The following is a 25126-nucleotide window of genomic DNA, read 5'->3' as shown; positions in this document are numbered from 1 at the left end:
AGTATCCGGGCTACCCCAGAGTCCCAATATCCCGCTGTATCCGGGTATCCTGGTGCCACGTGGTGTCCTGGTTCCCGGTGTCCTGGTACCCTGGTGTTTCTAGTCGCCCAGTGTTCCGTGCCCGAGTATCCCGGGTACCCCAGAGTACCGGCACCCCAATATCCCGCTGTGTCCGGGTATTCCGGTGTCCCGGCACCCTGGTCTTCCTAGTCGCCCAGTGTTCCGTGTCCCCCGTGTCCCAAAGCCCCAGTGTCTCAGGTGTCATGTCCCGATATCCCGCTGTGTCCCTAGATCCCGCTGCACCGTTGTCCCGGCCGTGTCGCAGCCGCACTGCGCATGCGCGCGGACAGGAGGCGCATGCGCGTGGCGCGCCGCTCCGGGGGCAGCAGTACCGCGCAGCCCCGGCAGGGGGCGGTGCCCCGCGGAGGCCGCTGCGTGCCCGCGCGCTCTATCGCGGCCTGTCGCGACCTGTGGCGACTCCGGGCGCGGTGCTGGTGGCCGGGACATGGCGTCGCGGCGGGGCAGTCGGTCTCGGAGCCGGACTCCCAGTGGTACTGCCCGGAGCAGGGCGCGGCTGGGCAGAGGGCGGCCGAGCCAGGCCTTCGGCCTGCTGTGGGGCCGCGGTGAAAGCGGCCGGAACCAGCGCCTTCCCCAGGCAGTGCCCCCCTGTCGTTATTGTGATAATTTATTTTATAAGGAGCAGGTCTCAGCGTGGGGGTCCGCAGGTTAAGGGGGCACAGCCCCTGGTGGGATCCCCTGAGCTGGGCCTGGCCCGCACCCGGCTCTGCCCGGGTTTGGTATTTCAGAGCTGCTTTGCCACTCAACAGCTTCTGAAATCCAGTGCTTTGTTATCCCAGTCGTGCTGGCTAAGCGCAGGGAATCTGTGTGCTTGCATTTGGCAGCTGGAGCTGGAAACTTCCCAGGAATGTGTTGTTCCACCTGCACGGATCTGTATTTATTTGCATTTATCTTACCCGTTGTTCTTCATCTAGAATAAAGTGTGAGACAATTCACTCCTACTTGACCCACTTTGGTATTTGCAGCTTCTCAGAGGTTGATTTTTTTTTCAGTTACAAGAGATGCTGAATGTAATTGTTCGGTGCAACCTTAAAGAGAAATAATACCAAAACATAGTTCAGCTGGGAATCATTAATCAGCCTGAGAGGAGCATGTTGCTTCCTTGGAGACTAAAGAAGTCTCTTCATCTGTTTTTTAGGCAGGAAGGAAAAGACTTTTGAACGGCCCTGTTCAATAATTGCAGAAGAGCCTGAGCCTGAGCCTGAACCTGAGCCTGAGCCTGTGCCTGTTCCATATGTTCTGCAAGGAGAAGACATCCAGGCACTTGAAATTAAGGTGGAGGACCTGGAGAAAGTATGTATGAGTAGTTTTACTGCTAGAAACAGCTGTCTTAACTGACATTCTCCTTTTGTGTGTTTAACAAAGGGTGCTGCTCATTTACTTATGCCAAAACTCACACCTGCAGCTGAGTTCTCATGCTACTTTGTCTGCCAGGCTTTTTATCATGATAAAATGTCAGTTCATCAGGTTCAGTTGCTATAAGTAAAGGATAAGTGCCTATACAGTCCTTTCAAATGGAAGGATAAGTCATCTGCCTCTTCAAAATTACATCTTCAACTTTCTGATCTAATAAGACCTATAAGTTGTTTAGTAGCTTTCATGGCTTTCCTTCCAAAATTCAGGTCACAGTGTGTGAGTGGAAGCATTTGAATGACGCAGCAGCAGAAATCTCTTCTGGAAAGTGATTTAAAACTCTCCTTTTCGTGCCCCTGTTGTAAACCAGGATCCAGAGAAGTAAGACAGTAACTGAGTTGGTATCTGCACAGCTGTGTAAGATGTCTTGTAGGGGAAGAATCATAGAAGATTTGACTTGGAAAAGACCTTAAAACTCACCTATTTCAATCCCCCCACCATGGGCAGGGACATCTTCCACTATTGCAGTTGTTCCAATCCCCCTCCAGCCTGGCCTTGGACACTTCCAGAGATGGGGCAGCCACAGCTTCTCTGGGAACCTGTGTCAGGGCCTCACTGAAGAATTTTTCCTAATAAATAATCTAAACCTACTGTTCTACTTTGAATCCATTCCTTCCTTGTCCTGTTTACATGTCCATGTGAAAAGTCTCTACCCAAGACTCTCAGGACCCTTACAGGAGCTGTACTGATATGACTACTGTGCCTATCCTGAAAGGATCAGATGGAATAAAGGTGAGTCAGTGTGTGCCTAACTGCACTGTGACTGTTTATTTCCTGAAGCTTCATGCTCCACGCCTTCCCCACGATGCTGGGAGAATTCCAGTTCAGAGGAATTACCTTGTCCGACAATACCGACCCAAGGAGGTGACACATCTTGTAGCACATCCTGTTCCCCCCAAGGCACCCAAGGGACCACTGACCTTTCCTGGTAGGGTTCAACTTCACATCTTACCTCTGGGTTTGGTTTTGATAAGCCAAACTTTACTGACCTGGCTCTGTGGTTGGGTATTTTTATATGTGTGTTGTAGGACCAAGACAGTTTGATGCTGGCTCTGAAGAGATCCTCCCTCATCACATTTTGGGAAGTCTCCAGGAGTTGAGGATGGAAGCCTTGGCCAGAAAAAACACTCAGGTTGGTCTGTAGAGTTAGGAAAATGCTGCTGCATGGCACTTTTCCAGAGGTAGTGTGTGGTGCCTGCAGTACCTTTTGATGCTTTCCAGCACGTTTCAGGAGCAGGGCAGGCCTAAGGTGTGGTTTTCCCAGCCTCATCACACTCGGGGGAGGGTTTGCCTTCAGAGAAACTGCACCAGCAGGTTTTGGAGTCCTGTGTGCAGGACCAGGTCATGGAGGGAACAATTACACAGGCTTCCTCTTCCCTCTGTACCCTGCTCATGGTATCAGGGAAGAGCTGATGTTGCAGCCATGCCATTGCTGGAGTCTCTTTACTCAGATAAATATTTCCATTGTGTCCGAGTGTATCACTACTGCCCTCATTTCCTTCCTCTCAGATTGCTAATGTAACAGTGCTGTCAATATGAAGATTCTTCTCTCCTTCCCTCTCCCATTCCTGTTTTGATGTGCATGGAGTGGTTCATTTAATGTTTCATCTCTCATCAGCTAGCAGATGCTATTAAGGTTCCTCATCCAGATGTTACTGCAGCAGCTTTAGAAGAGGAACGTGGAGGAGAGAAGAAAATAAAGGCACAGCAGGGTCAAGTAGCAGAGCACAAAGCTTTCCAGAACTGGAGCCATCATATGGCAATGAGGAAAAAACAGGAGAAGCACCTAGGCGGTGAGAAAAGCTAAGGACGTTTCATTCTGTGAAATTCTGTGTGCAGGTGGAGAGGTTTGATGTCCCCACACTAAATCCCAGCAGTCATTGCCCGCCAGGGATAATCCTAGTGCCATTGCAGTCTAATTCCATGTTCTCAGAGCTCCCACACTCCTCATGGTGGTGGGAAGGTGAGCTGGTGGCTCTGGTTGGGGAGAGGACAGTGGATTTGGCAGGGAGCAGTGTAAGTGGGTTAGAGCTGAACAATAACAGTGGCAAAGGGTGTGCCCAGAAGTGCAGCACCAATGATGTGGTGTTTTTTATTTATAGAAATTCTTCACAAGCCAGAGAATGAATTGCTGATGAACATGTCGGACGATTACAGGCAAATCCAGGAAGAACGTGACCTCATTGACCGGTGTCTCCCTGCCCTATTTCCTGGAAAGGTGAGAACTCCACTTCCTGTGTGTCCTGATTGTGCTGCTCTTGTGAAACAGCACAGACACTGTTCTGAGTAAGTCTCTGAAGTGCTGTCAGGAGATGTTTATCAAAGCCTCTCTGAATCCCTCAGCTTGGTGTCTGAGCAGAGCTTTCAGGGACATGAAAAATAAAAACCTGAATTGTGCTATCCAGTCAGGGGAAAGTGGTGATGAGCACGTAGCATTTCTTGATTCTCACCAAAGACTGTTGTGCCCTGGGAAGTGGCATGGGAACATGTCACATTTGCTGTTGCAGGGGCAGAAAGATCTGATCTTCAGACTTGGATTTTAGTGATTGCCGTGGAGAAAAGGGCATGGGTAAGGCAGGAGGGTTATGAGAGTATAGTGTTAAAATCCTTTTTTTACATTTATAGCACTATCAAACAATTTGCATTTGTGTGAGGCTTTATTTTAATATCATTCAACTTTCACATGCTCTAGATAGAAGAAAGTTCTTTTGTCTTTGGCAGCAGCCTGATAGAAATTTTGGCTTGCTTTGCAGAAAGGGATAATTCTCTGACTTTTAAAATGCTCATATAGTCAGGACCTCTTGTTTTTGGCTTCAAGTGCCTGTGAAAATAGCAGGTAGCTGCACAACTCTATCAGTGGGAGCCTTGTTTCCTACCCTAGGGATACCGAGTGGGAAGCGAGTTCTGGAGCCTTCCTGAGCAAATTGGGGATGAACTCACTGGGCTGACTCTGAGCCTGACCCGGACTGAACGTGGGTACCCAGAGCCACTCACTCATGTGGGGAAACCCCAAACCATCCAGAGGGAAACAGGTAAGGGAAAACTGCAGAGAGTTCATTCCAAAGAAATGGGGCACAAGGATGGAGGGATCAGCTCCTTCCTTGTTGAGCCTTCTCTTTAAAACACTACAAGGCCAAAGTTCGGCAGAGAATGAAATTTGATTAGGAATGTGGGTGTGTAGAGAATGAGCTTTTCTATGGGTATTTTTACAGGTCTCAGGCCTCCAAAGAGGATTCCTTGCCACCTAAACTGGGATAAGAGTCTTTTCCTGAAACATCGACGACAGGAGCTAAAATCTCTCCTAGAGGAGCTGGGCTTTTATAAGCCGGTAAGACCAGAGGAACAAGGACATTCTTTGTGTCTCTTGTCAAGTGCTGTGAAGTAACAAAGTTGCCAAGAGATGGATCTGAAAAAAGCATTAGGGGACTAAAACTTGGTCCCACAGTGCTTTTCCTGGAAGTTCCCACATTTCCAAAGGAGCACACCTATGAAGGAGTTGTAGTGTTGCATGGAGTGGTCTAGGAGCCTCAGAATAGGACCCCAAACCAGCAGCATGCAGCTGTCAGGACCTAGGCAAGAAAATCCCTGCCAAGTATTGGTGCAGGACTTTGATTTAGAGTGCTGTGGGGCAGAGGGAAGAGATCTTTACCCATGTGGAAGACACTCTGAAATAATCTCATGAAGGCAGATGGCCCCTCCTCCTACAAACAGAGCAAACCACACTCTTTTGTATTTGAAATCTATCTCTGAGGGTGAGAAACGTGTGAAGGACACTTCCTTTGTGCATCATGGCTAGTAGGGAGTGCAGTCATCTAGGATTCTTGGGAATCTCAGAATTCTTTCTCGTGTCCCTTGAGCATTCTTTAGATGCCTCTAAAAATCATTGTAGGAGCAAGATATCGTAACTTCACTTTACTTGACTGACTTGGTGCATTTGTCTGGTGTTTTAATGTCCTTTCTATGTAAAAGAGCAACTGTGAGTTGGTAATTTCTGTGTATGTCCAGGATCTGGAAGGACTGGAGGTGATTGGGAAAGGCCAGCCTTTCACATCTGTCTCAGCTGAGGCTTTTCGACATACTTCCATTTCTGAAGAGATTGAGATCCCGTAAGTTTACTTTGTGGCATAATTTGTGGCAAAATAAAGAATTTTGGGTGTGTACCACCAATCTGTGAGGATATCCTTAGCTTTTTTAGCTCTTCTTATCCAGAATGAAGATGAGTCTGTGTCACTGGGACACAATAAAAGGCATATTCATATATTATATTATATTGTATTATATTATATTAATCACCAGATTTAGCAGCCTTTGTGCCTTGGGCCCTTGTGTCTAAGGAACAAGAATCAGAGAAAAGTTTTGTTGAGGTTCTTCCTCCAGTCTGCACTCTGTGTGGCTTCAGAGCTTACATCAGGCAGGGTCTCAATTACCTCCATTTGATTGTCTTTTCCTAGCCTTCCATCATTAATTTCCTGGTTTTATCTGTCCTGTCCATCTGTTACAAGCACAGTCTGAGGGCCTCTTTCCCTTTTTTGCTCATGTACTTCAGGCAGGTCTCATCCTTTAATATTCTGGCTGTCCTGTCCTCCTTGCCAGTGACATGTAGCTAGATGGGTTCACCACATCTGCAGGGTTCTGTCCCTAAAGAGATTACTGTGTGAGAAAACATTAAATGGGATTATTTCTTAGAGGGTCTTGTAAATCACCCCTGGTTCTTCCCTCTCTGGAAGTGAGTTTCACTCCATGAAAATTCTGGCTTTTGTTTTCTTTAGCAGTGACCCCTTAGATGACTCCTTCACTGTGGCTCCAGAAGCTGAAAAGGTTCCATCTTTAATTTTCTGTGGCCAGCCTGCTCGTTGGATCAAGGGCATCACTGCTTGCAGGGTAATTGTGAGATTTTAATTGTTTAGTCAAGCTAAGCCTACTTGAGTTCCCAAGTCATAGTTGTACAATCAGTGTCACTCCAAGGACACAGAATGGGAGACTTACTCTGAACATTAAATGGAATATCCCTGTGTTTGCTCCAGAGAGATCTAGGAACAGAAGGGCTCTGGTTGTGCTGTGAGGTTCAGATTCCCAGACTTTCTCTGTATAATGGCCACTTCTTTGGACCTGCCTTACAAGTTCTCCTACCAAGGCTCAACACCTTATCTGAGCTATGACTTCATGCAGGATAAATCCTGCCAGATAGCCTAGAAATTGTTCTCTTTTTCCACTTTCTTGTAGAAGGAAATTGGCATTGCTTCCCGCCTCACCTTTGCGACTGTGGCTAGTGAGAAGGCTGAAAGCTTCCTGACAGTGATGAATGATGGCAGAGCTGCCATTTGGTACAACTGGATGAGGCTTCCTGAGCAGATCCCCTCCAGAGAAACCAAGGGAGGGAGGATGCCCTGTTTTTACTTTGATACCAGACCAGGTATGAGTCCTTCTGGTCTTCAAGACCTTTGTACCTCAAGCAGAGAGCAAGAATTTGGGAGTTACCTGGGACGTGGAGTCTGACTAATGGCAGAGCACTGCTGGGTGATTTCTCCTGAGGAAACCACCCTGGGTGTCAGAGCTGACTCACCCCAAAAGAGCTGTGCAAGGCAGATCCCTCTCCTGGAACTTAAAGAAAAGGGGGTTGCTTCTGCTCTGAGTGTAAATGGGTGGAAGATTGAGAAGTGAACCATTTTCTGGTGGCAAACAGGGCATAATCTTCTGGAGAGAAAACTGAGCTTGCTGTAGAAGGAGAGTGAAATGGGAATAACACCAGTTCAGGAACACAGGGACTGAGAGGAAATCTGGAAGGAGAGCAATAGCTGGATGAAATGTGATAACCAGCTAAACTATGGGGAAAGAGTCTCCCGGAGAGATAAGGACACTTGGGGTGGTGTTGGAAAAGGGTCAGGTTAACCAGGTGGCTTTTTGCAGACCAATGCATTTTCTCTCTTATTTCAGGTGTAATTTTGCCTGGAGAAATTCGGAGGTTTTCCTTTATTTTCAAATCAGAGAGAGCAGGCATTTTTAGTGAGCCCTGGGAATTTAGGACACATCCTCTGTTATTAGGAGGAGCTCTGCTTCAGGTGACCCTTTGGGGAATTGCTGTGTATGAGGATAAATTGGCTGACTTCAGAGAGAAACTGGAGGTAACTGAGCATGTAGCTGGGTAACTGAGCTTTGAACTTTATATGCAAATAGAGGATCAGGGTGGGAGTGGACAACATGGTATTTTTATTGTTGTGCAATTACTGCTGGGAGTGAGATTTACAGAATGTCTGCACATACTTGAGCAGGTTTGCTAAATGACATGAGGAACTCTGCAGTATATTGTAATTGTTACTAAAGACGACTGTGTTTCCTAAAGTGTTCACACTGGTCCTTTAAAGAATGAAATTTCTGTTGGTAGTTAATTTCATTAGTTACTTAGTGGGAAGGGAATTGACTACTGTACACTATGATAGCAGTTAAGGTATAAATTGAAAATTACACTATGCTTTGAAAAGTATCGTTTAGGGGGAGGATTTGTATAGTTTATCTGAAAAGCTGTTGGAAGTATTGCTCTGCTCAGTGGGGTTTGCAGTTGTTCGTGTCCTTGTAACTCTGTATAATGAATAGTGTGGTTACAGGTGGGACTGAATTTGTGTTTGCATATGGAATGGGGACTCACACATGTTGTTCTTGTTGTGGTGCCTCAGAACGAACTGGCTGCTCGAGAAGGGGCTGCTATAGTGAAAGAAAGCCTGAATGAAGTTATTGACCAAATTCGGACACCCGTGCACACCCCATCTCCTGTGGATGCCTCTGCCACAGAGGAAGAGCTGTTCCACAGGAAAAATCCCGAGGTGATGTTTGCTATTTAATGGACTGCACGACTGAAATAAGTGGGGAGGGCAGACCCGTGGGACTGCTGCATCCCTGGGATTCTGGAGCTGGCAGAGTCTGCCATGGAGGCTGTAACAGCTGGCTTTGGAGAGGGAAGGTGCAGCTCATGTTTACCTTTTCCCCCATTATCACAGTTGCATTATCAGCATCAAGTGGTAAAGCAGCTGCATAAACTATGGAGACAGCACCTGACTGTGCCTTCAGTCTCGGAGGAGGAAGTGCCCTTGGACCAGAGGAGCACCGCAGGGAACATGGAGTACCAGGAGAGCACCTTGGAGTCTGCCTCTGCTCGGAGCAGCACCACTGGGCTCCCACGTGGGAAGCGCACATTAGACGAGGCTGCGAGGGAAAAGAGCATTGAGGAGGAAGAAGCAGGTCCTTCAGGATGGAACTTGTCCTTCGAGGACTTTAAACAGGTGGTCGCCTCTGTTCCCACAAGCTGATGGTGTGTTAATTCCCCTACAAACAGCCCAGCCTACCCCAGTGTGAGCTCACTAAAAGGCTGCTGCCAATATGCTGGGAGTTTGAGAGATTTACAATGCGTGTTGGCTCTGCTGACCACACCCTCAGTGCTCTTGTAAAAAGATTCCCAACAGAGACTTTGTGGGCTGTTGTGTGAAGAAGAAAAGAGAACCACACAATATAATAGATATTTTAAGCTCTTCCCCTGTTAGCTTTCTGTCATCCCAGGACTGAATGTGGAGGGCAGGCTGGACTTACAGCTCCTGTGGTTCCCCCAAGGGCTCTTCTCCTTGGAGAGTCCTTTCTGTTCAGCAGAGAACTAAGGGGGCACTCATGACAGGCTGTGGATAAAGTACAGACCTCCCTAGATTAAAGCAAGAGTGCTTTGGATTCTGTCAGTGGTTTTTCTCTTGTGCTCTCTTGGAAGTCTCTCTGTTGTTTTTATAACTAAGCTTTACTAGGGAGCCTTCTAGCTTGATAGAATTCCTGTTTCCCAGCGCACCTGAAGTTGCAAAGGGGCTTAATATCAGTCTGATGGGGGAATCTAGGATTGTTCCACAGATCTTGGGTACCTTATCCTAGCTGTGTAGGAAGCCACATCTGGGTAAGTGCCCAGTGCAGCCTAGTTTCAAACTGGTGTCCAGGAAGAGAGCTGTGAGCTGCTCCACTGAACTCAGGGTCTGTGAATAAAGACTGAGAAGTGTTCCACAGCCCTTGTGTATTTTCTCTCACAGGCTATAATGTCAATCCCAGGGGAGGAGCAGCGGGAAGAAGCACTGACCCAGCTCAATAAAGCAGCTCTGGAGCTGTGTGTTGAACAGAGGCCAACTCAGTCAGACCTTCTGTATCCACTCTGGTGGGTTACCTTTGCAAGAAAAAGCTTGTGAAAACATTATGTGATCAACAGCCTCAGCAAGCTCTGTTGGAAGTGTTGTGATTCAGAGTTCACATAATTATACAAGGTCTAGAAGTCATCTTTACACTCTGTTTTTTTATAGCTTAATTGTAGCAGCTGTCTAGGACCCAAATGCCTTTTTTTTTTTTTTCTGGAGATAAGTTTAGAATATTAAATGCATGTAATTTTGGAGAGTGTACAAGATTATTTCTGGCAGGATTATTCCAGTCTGTATTTATGAAACCTTTGGGTATTTTCTGTACCCTTTTACTCAGATAACTGTCTCCTCCCTCATACAGTCTCTCTGTTCTTTGCTCAGGCTTTCAGACTATAAACATATCAACAGCTTTGAGTTCCTTCTAAATTAGAAGGATGCAGGTTCCTCTTGGTAAACACAGAGCAGGTTGATTTACCAATGTGTGTCATGTTGAAGAGCAGACCTAGTTTCACAGTAATATTTATGGGTTCCTGGGAGCCTGTTGATTTGCAAACCACTGAGCCCTCGGAGGGATCTAGCATGAGGAATGCAATTTAGCATCCCCCTGCACAGATATTTAGACAGTGGGTGCTGCTTTGTTGGTTTAGTTGCACAGGGCAGCTGTCAGCTCTAAGGTGCCTTCACTCCTGGGCACAGGGTCAAACAAGGAGGCAGTTGCTGCTGTCTCCCTTCTGATCCTGATCATTTTCCTAGCCTCCAGCTGTGGCGTGGAGCAATTGATGACCTGGTGAGTCACTCTCTGAGGCTGAGATCCCTGCTTGGTTTGATTAAGGAGGACACCTATGTAGAAGCTGCTCCAGAGGAAACAGGTAAATGGTTTTAGCACAGCAACTGCTCTGTGTGGGCTGTTGGAAATACAAAAAAACATGATGAATTTGAAGTGAAATGTCAATTTCAACATGTCTCCCTGAGGAAAAAGCATGAGGAAAAAAACTGGCAGATTGTGTGACAGTCACAATACTAATTGGGATCTGTGGTTTGGCATTAGTAAAAAAACACCCCCACAAAAAAAGCCTTTAAATTCAACTAGGTCTAGCCATGGTTTTCAGACTGACCCAGCAAACACTGCCTCAATGAGACCTCTTCATTCCTTATATAAACAAAGAACTCTTCAAGGTATTATTTTTCAGTGCAGTACATCTCAGTTTAATAAAAAGAGGAAAATACACTGCAAAAGTAATGTATTCCCACTGTGCTAGTGCAATGGACTGGACTTTCTGGATGTGTAAATGCTTTTGGTTAATTGAAATCCTTTCTTTTGTAGAGGGAGTAAAGCAAGGAGGAGCAAAAAAAGGAGGAATAGCTACTAAGAAAGAAGAGAAAAAGGATAAAGAAGGCAAAAAAAGTAAAGGAACATCAGGGAAAGGGGTAGGTGTTGGAATGCTTGGTGAGCCCTGAGTGCTGGGGACAGTGTGATCCATCCTGTGTATTCTGAGTTTGAGCTGATTTCCAACCCAGTGAAAGAGGTGCTGCTGCTGGGAGATGAATCTTGAAGCAGTCTGAGCAGTGTCCTGACCAATGTCCCTTTTTCCCTTGGTCTGTCCCTTATTAGGATCCTCCAGGCAGCAGAAAGCTGAAAGCAAAAGGTGAGAAGCAAGGATCTTTCATTTCACTGCAGGATGTGAAAGGGGGAGCAGAGTCTGTCAAAGCAAGAGATGAGAAGCAGGTGAAAGAGGGAGCTGCAACTACAGATGGGGCAGAACCTGCTCAGGAAGAGGTGGACTCTGTTGCACTGGAAATATACCAGGAAAAGCTCTATATTGAAGTGAGTCTGACCAAAGCTTGTATCATCATCTTGATTTTGTTTTCTTGTAAAGCACACTGAGGCTCAGGGGGAGAGGCAAGCATTTTGTTAAACTCAGAAAACTGGCAGACATATGTCCCTTGTGCTGCAGCAAGGTAAGTGTGAAATCCAAATTAATTTGTTTCAGCCTGGAATCTGTTAGCAGAAATCCAGCCATCACATAGCCACATGCGGGACTCCTATCTAGGATGTCTTCAGCATTGCTTGCAGACTCTGGAGGGATCAGCTGAATTAATTGTACCTTAGATAATGTTAAACACACTTCATAGCCAGGGAAATTATTTCTAGAGCTCTGTTAGCAGCAGGCTGCCACTTCTATGTGGTTGTATGTGTGCCCATGTGAAAATGTGCCTCAGGAACCATCTCTGTCAGTCTCAGCCTCAGGATTTCTTCATGTGTTTTCACTGCAACTGTCTTCTCTGAATTTTTGCAGGTTTACAGGCTACTGGATGCAATGGTGAGTGAAATGGTGTCTTTATTCGAGGATCTAAAGCAGTAACATGCTCTGAAGTTGGAGTGAAGCCTTTTGTATGTAGAAATAGACTTGCTTTTAAAAAAATAAATAAATAACCATATTTACACAGATGGAGTGGAGATTCTTCTTTCTGAAGTGATTCAGTGATTACAAATAGTGAGCTGCCTCTTTTCTGACACACTATGATGTGAGACTATTGCTAGATCATCTGTTACTTTTACAGATGATGCTTGCCAGGAAGAGACAAGGCAAGAAGTATAACCACCTCAGAAAACGTTAAGACTGGAAAATACTGGTATTTCTGCTGGGGGAGAATTTAAAAGTGCCAGTTAACATGAGGTATGTTCTTTGTGTCTTGATTGTGCTTGGATAGCAGGTGAGTGAGCAGGGTGTTCTTGTACTCATAAATGCTGGTACCAGGAGAGTAGACAAATCCATCCTGGTTTTTATCATATTTTTGGCATCTTGTCCAGTCTCTCCTTGGGACTTGCTGACAGGAAGTTCTCTGAGGCATTCTGGATCCCAGTAAATACTCTGTCCTAGGGGGTGTGCCACTCTGCCTGGTTTTGCACTCACAGATTTCCTTCTTGTGCTGATCTTGTCATCTCTTTCCAATGAGTTCCAGATACCAATGCCCCATTCTGAGCCAGGTTTTACATGTTTTCTTCCAAGACTAATCACTCTTAAATTAATGACATTTATGCAATAAAAGTTGTGAGCCATGGTAAGGCCTCGTGTTAGAGCCACCCCTCCTGTCTGTCCATCTGCCTGAGTGTCTGGGCTCATCACCATTTCCCATCTGTGTGCATCACTGCTGGAATGAGGCTTTTTATGGAGGCATCCCAGGCCTGAGTGTGGCACACTGGACTTGGAGCAGGTTCCTGAGGCAGAGCGAGCTCTGTGTGGAGTCTACCTTGGCCTGCTGTCAGTAAATGCCACCTTCCTGCTAAAGCAGCTGGACAGCATTCCCCAGAAAGGCTTTGGCCCTGTAGAGCAATGACATCAGTGTAGATCATTAATTGGGGATGGTGATCCCACTGGAGCTCTGAGGCAGCAGATGCCTATCCATGCTGAGCATGGCTCAGCCATGAGTTCAGTGGCTCCAGGTGTGTCCCTTGGGCACGTGCCCCTGTCCCTGGGCTGGCACACAGCTTGGAGCTGCACATGTAGTGTGAAATGACTGCTCCTTCTGCTGAATTGGTGTCCTCCCTTTTCTCATTTTAACTCCTCTGCTGTCCCTGGGGAGAGGATCTGTTCCTTCCCTTGGCTCCCAGCAGGACCATGGCAAAGCACAGCTTGTTCTCTTCACTGGCCAGGTGAGGCTTCTCATCTTGTGAGTTGTTTTCTCTTAGTGGGGTATGGGGAAGCATTCTGGCTTCTGTAGCAGCAGGAGCCTCCTCTGGCTTAGTGGGCACAGGGGATGTTTCTGCTCAGCATTCCTGGAATGAGAATTTCAGCAACATTTTGAGAATTAGGAGGAAAAAAGCCTGAAGTTGGGGTATGTCTTACAGGCTCTGACAATAGCTCCTGCCTCCCTGGAGATGATTATCAGCTTTGTGAATCTGCCCAACTCAAACTGCTCACGCCATCTGTTTGTTTCTAGGAGAGAGGGCGTCTGCAGGTTCTAGAGGAAACGTGATTGTCTGAGAGGCAGGAATGCTTTCATTCGCTGGCTTTGCCTTAAAGGATGGCAAAGCCCATCCATGTCTCCATGGATCCAATACCTTCAGTCCAGCCTATTGAAACCAGGCTCCATGTGTTCATCTACCCACTGGAAAATCTGTTAATACAACACTGGGTAGATGGAAGTTTTGTATCTGTCACATACAATGGAAGAATGTCCATGTGCTGTGCTGGCATCTTCCCTTTCAAGGGAGGAGTCTTGTGCCAGGTGGGTGGCATAGGAGTTCTGCAAAGAAGAAGAAACCTGTGAATAGTCTAATTTCTTGTCATAAATTTTTGTCATAAATATTACCAGTGCCTCTTCGGGCCTTGGATGAGAGTGTCCTCAGGGGACAAGGTACAAGCAGAATGCAGGAAGGGATGTGATAGGCTGGGCCAACAATTGTGATATTCTGCTGGCTGCTGCTGCAGCTTTTTGTGAGCTAGCTGCTTTTTAAATTTTTTTTCCCCCTCTTTTGCATTGATTTGTGGAAGTAACAGGACAGGAACTGCAGTGGAATTAGAGGTGGCTTCTACAGAGCAGCTTTAGAAACATAAACCTCTTATTTACAGGCCCAGTGTTAGATGTGGGCTCTATCCTTAGCACAGAGACCCTCAGGGCTGCCAGCCCTGCACTCTGTAGGACACTGTAGGCTGAGTCCTTGCAGCCAGGCAAGGAAATTATTCCTTCTAGTTTCCCAAATGTGGGCATTATTTGTATTAGTGTTAATAATTTGTGTCGTGTTTGCTAAATAACCAAGGTGAGCGACCTTCCTGGCCTTGGGAGTTGCATTCCAAACCCATCACGTGAGTGGGGCCTGAAGACACCATCACCACCAGAGAGGATGGGAAGAGGGGGAATTGCAGGAAAATGCTGCAAGCAGAAGGTGACAGTGCATTTCCAGAGGTTTCTCAATGGCAGAGGCGTCTGGATGAGCAGCCAGGCTACGCTGAGGGCATGCAGTGTTCTGCTGGGTTCCATACCCACGGTGGAGTTTTGGGCACCCCAGCAAAGAAACCCCACATTTGTACAGCTCCAAAAACACCTCTTGGGGTGTTTTCCCCAGGAGAGGCTTGCTTTGCTTATAAAAAAATCACTGCCTGAAGAAAGGCAAGCTGTCTGCCTTTGACACCACCTTTGTCTACCCTCTGACACAGTGAAGCAGGAGCATGGGGAATGGAGGAAGAGGACAGCTGCCCCTTCCCGAGCTGGGATGTTCTCTGGGCTGACCTGCAGAGGGTTTGGATGCTGGACGTGCTCTTTTCCCACACTGCGGCTGGGAGGGGGACTAGATGCTTATTCAGCCTGAACGGCCAGAGCCTGTTGGGAATGTCAGGCTGCTGAGATCTGCCAAGTCCCCAGAGGCACACGGCCTCCCCCGAGACTTAAGGCAGGACAGGACCCTGGGGCAAGATGGATCTGAGCTCTGCACTTTGTGTGGCTGGCGGGAGCAGCCGCAGGAAGGCACGACCCCCCCTCCCACCACCCCAGAATGTCTCAGCACCCCTGAGATGCTTTCCATCGTGAAAAATGTCAGTGATATTAAAAAGATTATATATATCCATAATACTTGAAGGGCTGTCACTGATTAAAATGGAAGGCAGAGGCCGGGGAGAGAGGGGGTGGCATTGAAATGATTGAGAGACATGACTTATTTTGTCATGTCATCTGATGCCTCTCTCTCTCCCCCCAGCCAGGCTCCAGGGAGCTGTTCAGAGCAGGGGAAGAACCCGCTCCAAATTAAGATCCTAGCAAAAAAAAAAAAAAAAAAAAAAAAAGGGAAAAAAAGAAAGAAAAAAATAAATTTAAAGAACCCAAATTGCAAGCGTGGCCTGGGGTAGCAGAGAGGGAACTGCGTGATGGGCAGGGTCGACATCCCTCGGAGCTTCTTCCGCGCCTGGGAACGTGGATTTCTGTCTAAAAATAATGGGGGGGGAGGAGGGGAAAAAAAAAAGAATACAGGCGCGCAGGCAGCAGCGAGCAGCGCCTGGCTGGCTGCCAGAGAAGGGGCAGTGACTGAGCATTTACAGCATCCCCGCCTCCCGCATGCGGCGGGGCAGGGGCTCGGCGCCGCATCCCCCGCGGCCGGTACCGCACCGCGCAGCGCCGCACCGTGCCGGGGGGGCCTGAGCGCCTCTGCCGGTGCCCGGGCGGCCCCGAAGGGGTTAAGCCGGGACCTGCCGCCGGGACCTGCCCAGCCAGCCCGGCAACTCGGCGGAGCGCAGCAGGAGCGGGCGGCTGCGGCCGCCTCCAGCCCGCGCTCACCGGCGGCACCGGCGGCACCGCGCAGGTAACCGGGGCTGCGCGCCCCCGGCACCGGGCTGCGCTCGGGGGGAGGGGGACGAGGAGGAGGAGGAAGGTTCTGGACGCCGGAGCATCGCGGGCTGCGGGGGATGCCGGGCCCCGGCGGGCAGCTCGGTGCCGTGACGGCTCCCGGGCCGGGCTCGGGCTCCGCGGCGGCTGCGGGAGCGGGAGCCGGGCGGGTGCGGGGGCCGTTCCCTGCTGCTCCCCCCATGGCGGTCGCTGCTCCTCTCAGCCCTGCACCTGATTAAGGATGGAGCTGTAATCCCCCTCCCGGCCCACCTCCCCTCGCCTGACCCTTTTTCCCCCCCACCCTTGCACCCCCCCATCCCTCCCGCTGCCCCCCCAGGCCGTTCCTCCTCGCCCCCCCGCCGCCCCCGCAGCCCCCCGCGCTGGCCCGCGGGCGATGGGGACCGAGCCCCGCAGCCGTGTCCTTCTCCCACCTGGCCACCTCTTGGTCAAGGTCACTGCAGTAATTCCATATGAGCTGCTGGGTGCTGCCGCCTTATCTCCCACACGGCTTCTGTTTCAGTCCCTTTATATTCCATGCAGGGGGGGATGATATTGTGTTTGATAAACCCGCAGCTCTTAACCCCGCTGGCAGCTCCAGCCCTGATTACGTTCCTCTCATCCCTGCCCCAGCCCATGCTTCCCATCTCTTTCCATTCAGACTTCCCAGGCCGGCTCATGGCGGGCAAAGTCCAGCTGGGGTCAGGTTTCTGGCCAGGATGAGCAATGCCGGCAGCCTGTCACTGGACCTGGGGTTTGTGCAGCTAGGAAACCTGTTGGAGGCAGAAGGAACCATCCTGCCTCCTCCTCGGACTGCCAGCGTGCTTGCCGGTGCTCTCCAGGCTGGTGGCACCTTTGGAGAACACGACTTTATCTCCACCGGGGTGTTGGTGGAAAGCACAGCGCGGAGCCAAGTCCTGGAGGACTTTGCTATGCTGCTGCCCTTGTCCCGGAGGCATTTCCGTGCCAGGCAAGCAGTGGCCTGGCCGTCTGCACCACGGGCTGTCCCGGCGGGATCCAAAGGCCGCGCTGACGGCTGCATTGCGAAAGGGAATCGGTGCAGGGAAGCGTCTCGAGAGAAACTCCGTCCGCCCGCGAGCGCGGCGGTGCCAGGCTCCTGTCTGACTCACGGAGATGTTGCTGGCGGAGCTCTGGGGCGCCTGGCTGCTGGCCCACAGGAGCAGGAGGTGCTGGACTGGTCGCACGGGTTGTGTGGGAGCGTGGTGGGTGCCTGCATGGCTTGTGGGCACGTCAGCATGACCCTGGCCCAGCTCTGGTGGGATGGAGAGGTGTCCTGAGCTGGGAGAGGGCTGGATGTGGTCTGGCAGCTGCAGTCCAGGGAGGTACCGGCACCCGAGTGGGTGATGGGATGGTCGCTGATAACCCCTGTCTGCAGACTGCTGTGTGGGGGAGATACTCCTCTGCTCACACGTGTTATCTTGGATGGGGGAGAAATTGCCAGTGAGTTTTGTCACTGGGAGCAGCTCAGCTCCCCAGTCCTGTGGTGCAGCCCTGCCGAGGGCAAGGCAGCTCCAAGCAGCCTCTGCCTCTCCCTCAGCTTGGCCCTCTGACAAAATGAGGGTGAACATTGTCTTCTCACCATGCAGGGACAAGGTGAGGATTTAAGACCAGCATGGAGCAGGGCACAGGGTTGTCATGGGCTCATGGAAGACAGGTCCAGACTGCCCCATGTCACTGCATCTGTGTTAGTGCAGTGCATCCCAAGGACAGGCATTGCCCCTGGGGAGGTACCAGGACAGCTCCCGGCCATGCCAACCCCTGCAGCCCCTGTGTCTGGGCCCAGAGGAGGCTCAGACAGTTTGAGGTTTTGCTGAGAGGGGCATTGCATTATCCATCCTGCTGGCTGACCTCGTGCTGGCTGTTAGCACCCTGAATTCGCCAGCCTCTCACAGGAGCAAAATTACCAAATTTGCTGGGAAAACCTGCCTGAGCAGCTGCCAGCACTAGTGAGTCGCGATAGGCTCTGACTCATGATGAGGTTTTGGGGTTGCACGATGCAGCCTTGACAGCATTGAGAGCCTTGGGCTGACAACTGGGACAAGCAGGGCTGTGCACAGCTGCAGGAAGTGCATCTGGGGGTACAGGGGAACTCCTGGCTGCATAAGGGCTGCGAGGGTCTGAAATCAGCATTGCCAGGACAGTGGAGCTGAGGCAGACAGGACCTGGAGGAGGGAGCTGCCATTTTCAGATGGTTACTTTTAGAAGCAGAAGTGCAGAGTAGAATCTCCAAATGTTGCTGAATCCAGAGTCAAAACTTGAGGTAGCTCTGCAATGCTGGGTATCACTTGCCATGAGATTTCATTTCCCCTTGAGCGTCCTGCGTGTCCCAGTTGGTGAGCTGTGGCAGCCTGCCAGGGTGCACCTGATGCCCCTAGGACGGTCACATCCACCTAGAGAAATGTCCCTGGTGCCAGCCGAGGGCTCTGGGAATGGGGCTCGGTGGTTGAGGTGATGCTGAGATCTCTGTGTCACTGTTCCCTGCTGCAGGTGCTGGTGAGGCTGTGGCCGTGCTCACTCCTCCCTTCTCCACCGTCCCTGCCTGCCACCAGCAGGTCTCCAGCACCACACAGCCATGACGACCTCGGCGCTGCGTCGGCAGGTGAAGAACATTGTGCACAACTACTCAGAGGCGGAGATCAAGGTGCGGGAAGCCACCTCCAATGATCCATGGGGACCTCCCAGCTCCCTGATGTCAGAGATCGCCGACCTCACCTTCAACACAGTGGCTTTCGCCGAGGTCATGGGCATGATCTGGCGGCGGCTGAACGACAGCGGCAAGAACTGGCGTCACGTCTACAAAGCCCTCACCCTCCTGGACTACCTCATCAAAACTGGCTCCGAGAAGGTGACCCACCAGTGCCGGGAGAACCTCTACACCATCCAGACTCTGAAGGACTTCCAGTACGTGGACCGTGATGGCAAGGACCAGGGCATCAACATCCGGGAGAAGGTGAAGCAGGTGATGGCGCTGCTGAAGGACGAGGAGCGGCTGAAGCAGGAGCGGGCACATGCGCTGCAGACCAAGGAGCGCATGGCCCTGGAGGGCATGGGCAGTGGCAGCCACCAGGTCACCTACGGCCGCCGAGCATCGCCCTACGGTGAAGATTACAGCCGGGCACGGGGCTCACCCTCCTCCTTCAACTGTGAGTGTTACTGGTGGCTCACTCGGGCTCACTCGGGGGAAGCAGGTGCTGCGTTTGGTTCACACCTGCTTGGTGCCTGTCGTTCTTCTGCATCTTTTGGGATGGTGGTGGTGAAGCCCAACCACAGGGCAGAGATTTGGCTGGGCCAGTGGTGGATCCCAGCAGCAGTAGCAGCTGGTGGTGCCTCCAGCCTTAAACTTACGGAGCTCTAACGTGTGGCTACATCTCCTGGGGAGGCTGGGCATCGGGACAGAGGCCTGGAAACTGCTGATGTGCTCCCCAAAATACCTCAGTCCTGATACCACTCCTTCCCCTTTTCCTCTTTTATCTCCCAGCATCATCCTCATCCCCACGGTTCACCTCTGACCTGGAGCAAGCACGGCCCCAGACGACAGGAGAGGAGGAGCTGCAGCTGCAGCTGGCACTGGCCATGAGTCGGGAGGAGGCAGAGAAGGTACAGTGGCCCTGCCTGTCCTGAGGCATCTCCCCGTACCTTGCCTTACCTGTGAATACAGTGGGTCAGTTCCTTGGGAAGAGGCAGGATTTTGGGGGCTGCCTGAAGCAGGTCATGTACCTACAACTGCACCAGGCTGCTCGCATTGTGTCTGACATCCAAAATTGGCAGTGGGCAGATGGAGGCGTGGGCTGCCCCTGCTCCCTGTTCTCATATTAGAGAGGACAGCACCAGGCTGGGATCTGTCCAGCCGCCCAGACCTCAGGGTGAATTTGGGGCGTCTTCTGGATTTACTGCAACCCCCACCTGCCAACCTGGCTGCCTTCTGCTGAGGAGTTTTGGTCTCAGCTCCCCCATTTCTCTTGCTTACTCACAGATTTTTAGGAGGCAGAGCCTTGCCCAGCGGTTTGTGTGAATGCAGGGTCAGCAACGTCCCTGGGGCTGGGGGCTCACTGCATGCAGGTGATCCCTCCCACTGCCTGGTCCTTTCAACTGGGCTAGAAGGAGCACTGGGAAAAGGCCCCAGGAGGAATCAAGCAAGTGAGCTGTTCTGCCCAGTGTGAAGCCACCTCAGGCTGTCCCCTTTCCTATCTGCTGGGCCCTTTTCCACCAAGGATGGATTATTTGCTCACTGGCAACCAGCTGGCACAGCATGCATGAGCCTGTGGGTACAGCCAGTACACAAAGTCAGAGGGACATGGGGACCAAGGAGCTGCATGGCTGGACCAGTGGGCATCCCCTGGAGCTAACACCCAGCACCATGAGCTCAGTCCTGCCAGGCAGGGGATGTGCTCTGGAGATGGTGCTTGTTGCTGCCAGTCTTTCCTGCCCAATGCAGGCTCTTCTGGAGGCAGAGCAGGGTGTGTATTTTTATCCTGGAATTGGAGTATTTATAGCCTCCTCATGCTGCTCCGATGAGCACTGTAGAAACACTCTCTGGAAAGTGTTGCCTGTTTGTTAGAGTCCATCTGGGCTGCACATGCATGCACACACATGTATGGGTGTCGACACATGCACACCCCCACCAGAGTACCCATTCCCAGCCCCTGACAGTCCCCACACTGCTGGAAGAGCGTCATGGGGCAGAGATCAGGGCCACCATGGTGCTACAGGGACAGCCTCTCCCCAGAGGCTACTCATGTCTAGGTGTGGGGCTGGCAGGAATCTCAAACTGAGGCCAGTCAATGTCACAAACCCTCTTCTCCAGCAGGCTGCCAGAGCAAGGGGATTCCTTAATCATCCCCTCTCATTCACTGACTGCATCAGGGTCCCCAAAAACCTCTCAGGGGAGATGCTGACTGTCTAATTTAGGGTCATTCCAGCCTTAATCCAGCAGCAGGTGATGGGATCGGGGAAGGAGCTGGGCAGGGGCTGCAGGGAACCTGAGCTGGAGCTGGTTAGAGAGCACAGGGACACTGAGCTGGGGGTCTGCAAGCAAGGCCAGCCGGATGGGCACAGATGCTGTGCAGGCAGGCAAGGGGCCACAGGAATGACGGTGGCAAGGAGAGGGACAACCTCCACGCAGTCCTGCGAGCTGAGGGCAAGCTGAAATGTCACGTAATTTCCTCTGTTGCCAGAAGCCACTTCCTCCACTTTCCAGTACAGACGAAGAAAGGCAATTGCAGCTCGCGCTCGCGCTGAGCAAAGAGGAGCACGAGAAGGTACCTGTGTCCTGCAGCCCTGGCCCCTGCTCTCTTCTCTCTGTGGCACCGGAGCCCAAAGCATCACCTCGCTCTGGTGCCCGCTTTGCTTTCGCTGCTCCGGGCTGTCTGCTGAGTGCTCTCCCAGGGGGCTCGGCCCTGGAGGAGCTGTCTGCTCAGATGCTGGGACTTTTTCGGGTGGCAGCTCCTGTGCTGGGTGTGTCTCCTAGAGAAGGTGCTGGCTGCAGGGTTGCTGAGCTCACAGGCCCCATCCCTTGTCCCCACAGGAAGTGAGGACTTGGCAAGGGGAGAACTCCCTGCAGCAGAGACCCCTGGAGGAGACTGCCCCAGGAAGGGAGGAAGAGCAAGAAGAAGATAAGATGAAGAAAAGCCAGGTACGGCACTGGAGGCTGGGTGGCCACACGGGGATGATCCTGCAGGTCTGCCCCAGGCTCCTCTCACCTCTTTATTCCCTTTCTGTCTGCAGTCCTCTATTCTGGAGCTGGCAGATATATTCGGGCCGGCACCAGCGCCCTCCAGCCACACGTCTGCTGACCCATGGGATATGCCAGGTGAGCACAACTTGCAGGCTGCCAAAATTTGGGACAGTGGCAGAAAGTTGTTCCCTTGCCTCTCTCCCCAGTCCCCAGGAGCTCAACAATGAGGACCTCTGCCTCCTTCTCCTTCTGGTGCCTATTCTGTTGCACTTCCAGGTGGTACTGCTGGAAGCCATGGTCCCCTGGCCACATCCCCACCACTCAGCATTGCTCTGTGCTCTACATTGTTCTCTTCTTTCACAGTTTCCCTTTTTTTCCAGATATGAAACCCAAAGTGGAGCCGGTGGCCTCTGCCTGGACGGGTGCAGCGGATCCCTGGGTGCCAGTCCCAGACCCTGGGGGGGAGCCCCTCTCCCAGGCGAGCGCCTCATCCCAGCAAACCTCTGCTGGGCCCTGGGACTTTCCCCCCAGCACCGCTGCAGCCTCTGACCCCTGGGGGAAGGCACCCCTCTCTTCTGGTTTCCCTCCTGCAGACCCCTGGGGAACAGCAGCCTCCCCAACCCCCCAGGGCTCCAGTTCTACACCAGCTCCTGACCCTTGGGCTGCTGTGCCTGAGCAGCCTCCAGCCCCTGGTAAGAAGCTCAATGGACCTTTTGGCTCTGTTGAGGATTGAGGACAGCCTTGAGCATCACTACCCTCCTGCAAATGGGCATCTCTGGGTTCTCCCCCTTTCCTCCTTCAATCAGCTCCCCAAACACCTCCTCCCCACCTTCCTGACCCTCAGCAGGACCTCTGCTCACCCCTCAGCATCCTGAAGACTTCAAGGAACTTCTAGGCTTTACTTTTGTACAGAAGTTAATAGGGCCATCCCATGGGAGCAAACGGCTGCCCCACACCCCTCCAGCAGCAGGGTGATGCTGTGTCCCATTATTAATACCTATTTGTTCAACCCAAATGACCCCTGTACACTCTGCCTGCACCAGACAGTCCGTTGCTGGTTGCAGGTGCCCATGTTGCAGGTGGGGAAACAGTTGTAGGAGCAGCCTGTATTTCAAAGCTCAGCGTCACTCTCAGTTCCTCCTTGGTGTTTCCTTCAGCCCTGTGAAGGTCCTGCCCCCAGTTTTGGTCCCTGGTGAGGGTTGCAGAACCTGGTCTGGGGGCCAGTGCTGGTTGCTAAAGCATTCCTGCAGTTCTCTCCCCCTGTCCCTGCTGGGGCTAGGAAAGGGACCTGCTTGGTATGGGGTAATGGCTGTGAGAAGCAGGGTTGTCTTGGTCTGCAATAATCCCATGATCTAGCTCATCTAAGCCTTCCCCAGTGCACATTCCTGACCCCCCAACCCCATGTCCCGCACTGCACCCCCTCTTCTCTGTCTTCTTGCAGGCAGCCACCCCTGCCTCTCTCCTGCCCTTCCACCTCCTGCCTCCCACCTCCCTGCTTGCTCCCCTCCTTGAGTGTCCCCTCTTCCCCCCAGCTCCAGGGGGGAACGCTTTTGACCCATTTGCAAAGCCGCCCGAGCCGCCGGAGCAGGAGCCCTCCCAGCCGCCCTCCTCGGCCAAGTCCAGCAGCCCCGTGGGTAAGAGCTGGGAGTGGGCAGGTGGGCACGGTGACTGTCCCTGCCCCTGGCAGGGAGGCAGTCCTAGGGCTGGCCAGGGTGTGTGTAGCTGTTTGCTGGCATGGCCAAAGCTTGTTTCCGTGGGCATTGCTGTTGCCCCACAGCTGAGGGAGCAGCCCCAGTCTCTGTGTGTAGCCATGTCCCCAGCTTTGCTGTGTCCCATGGTGGCTTGGGGGATACTGGGGCAGGCCATGCCACAGGCTCAGCCCCACTGCGTTACGCTGTGACCTGGGGTGAGATGTGTTGTCAGCCACCCTGTGCGGTGACAAGGAAGGATGCTTGGTGTCTCCCAGCTGGCTCACGTGTCTCATCTCCCCTCCTTCCATCCCAGAGCCCGACCCCTTTGGAGACCTGTTCCCCAGCACCAGGCAGGATGGGGCAAAGAGCTTTGACCTTGCCAACCTGGCTGACTCCCTGCCTGAATCCGGCAAGGAGCGGAAGGACTGTAAAACCCCTGAGGCATTCCTTGGCCCTGCCGCCTCCTCCCTGGTCAACCTGGACTCCCTGGTCGCACCTACTCCGGCCTCCAAGACCCGCAACCCCTTTCTCTCGGGTAGGTGCTGCAGGGCTGCTGGGCAGGTGGTGGGCGGGGGAGGAAGAAGAGGAGGAGGAGAAGGGCTGGGGGTGTCCTGGCTGCCCTGACATGTCCCATCTGCTGCTCCTTGCCAGGTCTGAGCACGCCGTCCCCCACCAACCCCTTCAGCCTCTCGGAGCAGCCCAAGCCGACGCTGAACCAGATGCGGACCAGCTCGCCGGTGCCCGTCCTGCCCGCCGGCCACCCCGCCAACTCCATGACCTACAGCGCATCTCTGCCGCTGCCCCTCAGCAGCGTCCCCGCCGCCACCGCTGCCCTCCCCGCCTCCGCCAGTGCCTTTCCGCAGGCTGGCACCTTCCCCGAACTCCCCGGCACCTTGCCGCAGCCTTTACTGCCGCTGAGCGGCCCCCCGGCCCCGCCGTCCGCGCCCGGGGGGCTCAACCCTTTCCTCTGAATCCTCTGGACATGTTGGACTTTCACCCCCTCCCCAGCTGTTTCGATCCCCCCCCGATCTTTTCCTTCCACCAAGACTTGGGGGTTTGCTAAGCTGCACGGGAGGGTGTCCCCACGCAGCCCCCTCTCCGTGCCCGCTGTGGGGGGCAGCCAGCATGAGCCCCCGCGCTTGATGGGCAGCAGGGGACCCCTTCCCCTGCCAGGGCTGCTGTGGGGGGCCACGGTGGGGCTGGCTGGGGAGCAGCCAGCATGAGCCCCGCTGCTTGACGGGCAGGAGGGACCCCCCTTCCCCTGCGAGGAGCCGTGGCGGAGCCGCACCAAGGGCTGCGGTGCGGGGGCTCCGCTCAGCGGGCCGGGCGGGTGCGCGGGGTTCGGCTGCGGGATGGAGTCGCGGCGTGGCGGGGCTTTGCCGCAGAACCGCGGCGATCCGGGGCAGCGCGGGGACGGGGCTGGGAGCCGCGGGTCCTCCCACCCCGCGGGGCTCCCCCTCGCCCCTGTCCCGCCGCCACTGTCCCCTCGCCCGCTGCCGGGCGCCGCTGCAGGGGCGGGGGCGGCGGTGCTCGGGCGCTGCGACGGCGGCGCTGGCTGCGGGTGCCCTTGCGACAATAAACTGCGCCGAGCGACCCGGTGTGAGTCTGTGAGTGCCCCGTGCGACAGTAAACTGCGCTGAGCCACCGCGGTGTGCGGCAGCCGGGCGGGACCGGGGCTCGGCCGGGACCGGGGCTGGGCCGGGACCGGGGCGGGGCCTTAATGGGGCGGGGCCAGTGATTGGCCCGATGGCGAGTCAGGGGCGGGACCGAGGCTGGGAGGGGCG

At 52.8% G+C, this 25126-nt stretch overlaps 2 protein-coding genes and 1 long non-coding RNA gene across 7 annotated transcripts; 2 read left to right on the top strand and 1 right to left on the bottom strand.

Annotated features, from left to right (window-relative positions):
• The first annotated feature begins 418 nt into the window (after window positions 1-418).
• On the top strand, window positions 419-12091 carry MYCBPAP (MYCBP associated protein). Of its 2 annotated transcripts, none has more exons than XM_088176376.1 (19): window positions 419-551; window positions 1217-1371; window positions 2272-2419; window positions 2520-2623; window positions 3110-3284; window positions 3594-3709; window positions 4373-4523; window positions 4704-4819; window positions 5497-5597; window positions 6264-6372; window positions 6715-6904; window positions 7426-7613; window positions 8163-8309; window positions 8484-8765; window positions 9546-9667; window positions 10398-10513; window positions 10969-11072; window positions 11257-11469; window positions 11942-12091. In XM_088176376.1, the coding sequence occupies exons 1-19, from the start codon at window positions 506-508 to the stop codon at window positions 12005-12007; spliced, it is 2649 nt and encodes an 882-aa protein (XP_088032502.1). In that variant the 5' UTR covers window positions 419-505; the 3' UTR covers window positions 12008-12091. The 2 variants fall into 2 exon arrangements, with proteins under 2 accessions (XP_088032502.1, XP_014733621.2); XM_014878135.2 differs by having other exon boundaries at window positions 6261-6372.
• LOC148221562 (uncharacterized) lies at window positions 10824-16662 on the bottom strand. Its single transcript, XR_015807750.1, has 2 exons — window positions 16391-16662; window positions 10824-13422 (listed from the first exon to the last, which is right to left on the bottom strand). It is a non-coding gene; the product is annotated as an uncharacterized LOC148221562 (long non-coding RNA).
• EPN3 (epsin 3) lies at window positions 15682-24940 on the top strand. Of its 4 annotated transcripts, XM_014878244.2 has the most exons (11): window positions 15682-15936; window positions 16618-17143; window positions 18465-19120; window positions 19456-19574; window positions 21152-21235; window positions 21502-21609; window positions 21702-21786; window positions 22032-22343; window positions 23184-23285; window positions 23656-23877; window positions 23994-24940. In XM_014878244.2, the coding sequence occupies exons 3-11, from the start codon at window positions 18550-18552 to the stop codon at window positions 24311-24313; spliced, it is 1923 nt and encodes a 640-aa protein (XP_014733730.1). In that variant the 5' UTR covers window positions 15682-15936; window positions 16618-17143; window positions 18465-18549; the 3' UTR covers window positions 24314-24940. The 4 variants fall into 4 exon arrangements, with proteins under 4 accessions (XP_014733730.1, XP_014733729.1, XP_088032504.1 ...); XM_014878243.2 differs by lacking the exon at window positions 16618-17143; XM_088176378.1 differs by lacking the exons at window positions 16618-17143; window positions 23184-23285.
• Window positions 24941-25126: the final 186 nt, after the last annotated feature.

Source organism: Sturnus vulgaris, chromosome 20 (assembly GCF_052056855.1).
Source record: "Sturnus vulgaris isolate bStuVul1 chromosome 20, bStuVul1.hap1, whole genome shotgun sequence".
In the NCBI taxonomy this organism is placed as follows: Eukaryota; Metazoa; Chordata; class Aves; order Passeriformes; family Sturnidae; genus Sturnus; species Sturnus vulgaris.
This window is presented reverse-complemented; position numbering and strand designations above follow the sequence as displayed.